The sequence below is a fragment of the Beta vulgaris genome, chromosome 9, assembly GCF_026745355.1.
Source record: "Beta vulgaris subsp. vulgaris cultivar EL10 chromosome 9, EL10.2, whole genome shotgun sequence".
Classification (NCBI taxonomy): domain Eukaryota; kingdom Viridiplantae; phylum Streptophyta; class Magnoliopsida; order Caryophyllales; family Amaranthaceae; genus Beta; species Beta vulgaris.
Window position 1 is genome coordinate 29,031,407 of NC_079210.1, and position 5,896 is coordinate 29,037,302.

General features: G+C 40.1%; 1 protein-coding gene and 1 long non-coding RNA gene across 2 annotated transcripts; both read left to right on the forward strand.

Moving 5' to 3' along the window:
- The first annotated feature begins 255 nt into the window (after window positions 1-255).
- Window positions 256-2,258, forward strand: LOC125493305 (uncharacterized). Its single transcript, XR_008967644.1, has 2 exons — window positions 256-397; window positions 1,606-2,258. It is a non-coding gene; the product is annotated as an uncharacterized LOC125493305 (long non-coding RNA).
- Window positions 2,259-2,617: 359 nt separating this feature from the next.
- On the forward strand, window positions 2,618-3,643 carry LOC125493577 (uncharacterized). The gene is made up of 2 exons (XM_048637043.1): window positions 2,618-2,633; window positions 2,913-3,643. Exons 1-2 carry the CDS (start codon window positions 2,618-2,620, stop codon window positions 3,641-3,643), a joined length of 747 nt encoding a protein of 248 aa, XP_048493000.1.
- The last annotated feature ends 2,253 nt before the right edge of the window (window positions 3,644-5,896 follow it).

The following is a 5,896-nucleotide window of genomic DNA, read 5'->3' on the forward strand; positions in this document are numbered from 1 at the left end:
ATATTCATTTCTTGTCGTAATTAACGAGCATTTTTTGCGACGAGATAGAAATCTGAAATTGGTCGTAAATATAAGAATTTTTTGCTAATTGGTCGTAAATATAAGAATTTTTTGCGACGAGATAGAAATCTGGTCGTAAATATCAAGATCTAAAATTTTGGGCAAAATTAGAGCGGGATTCATTCCCGGTTAACATTTATTGAAATTTAAACCTTATATTGTAACCCACCCACCTCATCACCGACGTAACTCATCTCTCCCCTCACGTTCTATATTATACGTCCTTCTCTTTCTCCCCCCTCTCTTCTTGTTCATCTTCAATTCCTCTCTTATCAATCTCGTTTTTCTCTTCAAATTTTGCAGCTAATTTTCAGATCTTGCAAATTTCATTGAAGAGGTTAGTATTTGTTATTTTGTTTAATTTACACAAATCTAGATTATTTAAGGGTTTATTTTCGAAACAGGTTGCGAAAATTTATGGGTTTTTCGCTTGATTTTTTGAAATATGAGGGTTTCAATTTTTTGAGGTTTGGTTTTTTTCGTATGGTTTTTTGTAAATGAAGAATTTTTTTCCTTTTTTGGGCCTTTCTGTTCTTGATTTAGGGTTTGATGTGGGGGTTGAGGGGTGGGTTGGGGAGTTGAGGGGGTGGGTTCGAAGGGGGGATAAGTCAGGGTGGGTTCGAAGAGGGGGGGTGGGGTGGTTGGGGGGGTGGGCTCGAGGGGTTGAAGGGTGGGGGGGTTTGAAGTTAGGGTTTGGTTTGTTGATGATGATGTTGTTGTTGTTGTTGTTGTTGTTGAATTTTCTGGACACTTTCCTGTTAGTAATTCAAGCAAAACTACTCCAAATGAGTAAACATCCCATTTTTGTGTTGGTCTACTTCCAGGGATTTTAGCCTCTGGTGCACGATAGTTCATGTTGTTACTTTTTTCTTGGTTAACTGATTTTACGTAAGGGAGTGCTCCTCCCATGAAACCACTAGACGCGACGGAGGCGGAAGGGTTGTTTCCGGCGATACTAATCAATCGATTTAGGCCAAAATCGGACACGTAGGGCTGAAAATCATTGTTTAGGAGTATGTTGGATGGCTTAATGTCGCCATGAACAAATTTTCTAGGACTACATTCATGGAGGTAGGCTAAACCTTTAGATGTTCCTTTGACAATTTTTAACCTTGTTGACCATGTTAGGCTTGTTGATGGTTGTCCTGTTCTCCCTGTTACAATATCAATCAACTTGTCAATTGTATAGTTGAATGTAATTTATATGTGCAAATTAGATTAAACGTGCATATTGTACAAAGTAAAAGAGTATATAGTTCAAGCTAAAGGATTTGAGACCCTTTTTAATATGTTTGCAAACTAGTTATTGCATTTTAGTATGGACTAATAACTATATAGTTCAAATTTTCTGATATATAACTACAAAAATTTATGATGCAAATGCAATACATTTTGCTAAAGTCAAGTATGATAATCCAAGAAGTTATTGTGTTTACTTTATGATTTCTTAGTGAACAACATCCTAAGTTGACGCATATAAAATTGGATTTATATATAGTACATCTAGTTTGTTCTGAGACAGATTTATAAGATCATTTTCCACAGTAATTGATATGAGCGAACCTGGAGCTTCTCAACTAGAAGAAACCGAGGAACATATGGACATTGTAGAGACCCAAAGTTCGCAAGTTCTTGATAAGAATGTTGTTGAAAATGCAGAAGCAAGACACTTAGAAGGAGGATCGATAAATGTGTCTGTGCCTTTGGGTGACCGTAGTGGTTCTATGCCACTGGACCTCAATACTGAAGTGTGCACTGATGAAAATTCAGGTTATAATAATGCAGTTGTGTCTTTAGATGATTCTAGAAAACATTCTTCATGTGCAAAAGCCAAAGGAAGCGTTGAACATAATTATCTCCATTTTAACTTGGTGAGTTTGCTTACATTGATTTTTTTTTTGATTTTAAATTTAGGCCCTTTTCTTATTTTTTGGCGTTGCAGGTGTAAATAAAGGCGGCGGCGGTGGTAGGGAAGACCGGCGGCGGTGGTGGTCAGGCTGGGACTATTCAATTTCTGGGTTTAAATTCCAGGAATTACAAAACTAGAATTTTTGGCATTTATTGATTTATTTGTAAAATTTATTTTGATTAAATTGTATTTTTTAGTTTAAAGTTGTAGAAACTAGTTTTTAGTTGTATTTGTTTTAAGTTGTATGAGATAATAAAAATTATTAATAAAAATATAGTTTGTTAATTTATTGTTTATTATTTTTTTTTAATGACAATGTAGTTTATTAACATTAGATTGTAAAAAAAAGAAATTAGCAACTAGGTTTAGTTGTTAATTATTTTTTTTTAATTTTTTTAATCACATTTGCGATGACTAGCAATTGCGATCAGATCTAAATCTGGTCGCAAAAGGTTTTTACGACGAGTTTTTTTAAATATTATTGGCGACAAAGCCTTCTACAACCACTCGCGACCACATGCGTTTCTGGCCGTAAAAGGTTTTTTAGGACAAGATTTCAGCTTTTTGCGACCAGAAACCTGGTCGTAAATAGTAGTTTTTCTTGTAGTGACTAGTGATTAGGGGCAACCTATAATTAGCGACTGACTGATGGTAGCCTCTAAATGTAAGTGGCTTTAGCAACACCTCAACTTTTGTGCCTGAAAAAGGTGGCATTAGGGGCAACCAACAATTAGCGACAAGCATATGGTTGCCTCTAAACATAAGTGTCTTTAGCAACACCATAACTTGTCTGTCTCTAAAAGGTGGCATTAGGGGCAACCTATAATTAGCGACGGACTAATTAGAGGCAGCAAGAAAATTGCTTCTAAACACCATTAGAGGCTACATATATATATTTAGATGCAATTTTGGCTTGCCTCTATATGTAGTTTTTTTTTTGTAGTGTATGTTCAAGGAGTTGATGATGCTACATGGTGCAAGAACTTTCCAGCCACGTTGAAAGGGGTAGCTCAAAAATGGTTTAAGAATCCGCCGCCTAACTCGGTGAATAATTTTACTGAGTTAAGTATTTTGTTTACCAGTCATTTTGTCGCAAATCGACAAGAGCAGAAGACCAGCATGCATCTAGGAAAGGTCGTCTCAGGACCTAAGGAAGCTCTAAGAACTTATGTGAAGAGATTTAATCTAGAAGCATTGCAGATCCAGGATCCGAATACAGGAGTAGCGTTTGACACTTTCATCCGGGGTTTAAGACTTGGAAGTTTTAAGTTTGATTTGGTGAAAAAGAAGATATCCACCTTGACTGAGGCTCTGCAGGAGGCTGGAGCCTTTATTCATGCTACAGATGTTTATACAGAGGCAAAGCAGCCAGAGGCAAAGAAAGTTGAAGAAAACATCCAGCCGAAAAAGAACATCCCTAAGAAAGCTGAAACTTGGGCAGTGACCTCAATGACAACTTCATCTAGAAGAAGCAAAAAATCTGAATCGGCATCATCAGCTGAGCCTATAGAGTTCAGCAAAGATCAGTACTCTCCATCCTCATGGAGATCAAAGATCAATATGAGCTTAAGGCGCCAGCATAAAGGAAGACGACTTACAGGAATCGAGATAAAAGCAAGTACTGTCATTTCCACAAAGATTTTGGTCATGAGACGAATGAGTATAAGCATCTGAAACGAGCCTTGGAGGATTTGACTCGCAAGGGTAAAATGAACTCTTATTTACCTCAGGCAAGTACAAAATTCCAGACAAAAGACAATCGTCAAGGAAGAAGAAAAGATGATGAAAGCACGGATGAAGATGTTGTGCTAGTGATTTCTGGAGGATTTGCAGCAGAAGGTCCTACAAATCGCGGCCACAAGAATTATCTGCGGGAACTCAGCCAGGTAATGCTCACCAACCAGGCAGAGTCTGATCCTTTCCCTAGAATTGTGGTCAGCGAGCAGGATCGTGGGAAGATATGAACACCTCATGATGACCCGCTAGTAATGGAGATGAAGATTGCAAATCTCAGGGTAAGACGGATCTTGATTGATACAGGGAGTTCTACTGATATCATCAGTGAAGATTGTCTGTCAAGGTTGAAGTTTGATGAAGGAAACTTGGTACCCGTCAATCATCCTATCATTGAATTCGGCGGAGGAGTCATCCATCCCATGGGGACAGTCACTCTACTCGTCAGGGTAGGAGATAAAGAGGCCGCCCGAACGCTCTTTGTGAAATTCTTGGTGGTACGAGGTTTGACAGCCTATAATGTCATCCTCGGACGACCCACCTTGAACCACATCAAAGTTGTCATTGTGACTCATTTGAGGCTTATGACATTCGAGTGTGATGGGGGGACGATTGGATCCCTATATTGCGATCAGCAAGCAGCAAGAGAATGCTACCTCACCACTCTCAAACCATCATCACGGAAAGGAAAAATGGTAGAGCGGCCGAAGGCCATAGAAGAAGAGTCGGCCAAGATAGTAAAAGGCAGATAGGTGAGCTGAAGAATGAAGTAGGGAAAGCCCAATCGTAGGTTTCTCAAGAAGGCAGGCCAGCCACACTCTTGCCGAGCAAGAAGAGGAAATGCCTAGGCATCGAAGAAGAGAAGGCTTCCTTGGAGGAAGTAATGGCCATTATGAGTTTGGGAGACTGGGACCAGAACGTCCAGAGCCAGTGGAGAGCCCAGTGGAAGTTTGCTTGAATCAAGAACGTCAAGAAAGGATGCTGATAATTGGGTCAGTTCTTGGTTCTCAGATCAAGGCCGAGTTGGTCGCATTGCTGAAAGAATTTGAGAATGTTTTTGCATACACCGTTGAGAAGATGCCGGGGATTGATCCCGAAGTCGTTGTGCATAAGTTGAACATAGATCTAGGGCAGAAGCCAGTCTGGCAGAAGAAAAGACACTTGAGACCGGCCAGGAACCAAGCTATTGATCAAGAAGTCCAAAAGCTTTTATAGTCAAAATTCATCCGAGAAACCTTTTATTCGGATTGGATTGCCAATGTAGTCATGGTTCCCAAGCCGAATGGAACGTGAAGGATGTGTGTTGATTATACCGATTTGAACAAGGCTTCTCCAAAGGACAGTTTCCCTTTGCCTAAAATCGATCGGTTGGTTGACTCCACTGCGGAGCATGCTCTACTAAGCTTTATGGACGCTTATTCATGTTTCCACCAGATTCCTATGTGGCATGAAGACCAGGACAAAACCTCGTTCATTACTGAGAAAGGCCTTTATGGCTGGCTGAGGATACCTTTCGGCCTCCGAAATGCCCCGGCCACCTTTCAGAGGCTCATAAACACGGTCTTTCAGCCACAATTGGGGCGGAATATGGAGGCTTATATCGATGATATGATCGTCAAAAGCCGAAGGAAAATGGATCATCTAGAAGATTTGCGCGAAACATTCATGACACTCAGAAAATACAAGTTAAAACTCAATCCACAGAAGTGCGTATTTGGAGTAGTTGGTCGGAAGTTCTTAGGGTTTTTGGTTGATTAGCGAGGGATTGAGGCCAATCCCGATAATATACAAGCAATCTTGAGTATGACTTCTACGTCCAAAGTTAAAGAAGTCCAGCGTTTGACAAGGTGTCTGGCCGCCCTTGGACGATTCCTATCTAAGTCTGGCAACAAGTGCCATCACTTCTTCGCAACAATAAAGAAGAATGCGAAGTTTGAGTGGACGGAGGAAGCAGAGAAAGCTCTTCAACAAGTAAAAGTGCATCTTCGGTAATTGATTAGGCTAATCAGCTCATTCGAAGGAGAGAAGTTATATGTATACTTGGTTGTTTCTCCCTTCGCGGTTAGTGCCGTTCTCTTAGCTGAAAGACAGTCAGTACAAATACCCGTCTACTTTATTATCAATGTGCTAAAAGATGCTGAAGGCAGGTACTCAATGATAGAGAAGTTTGGCCTACCGGAAGCTAAGGCCATA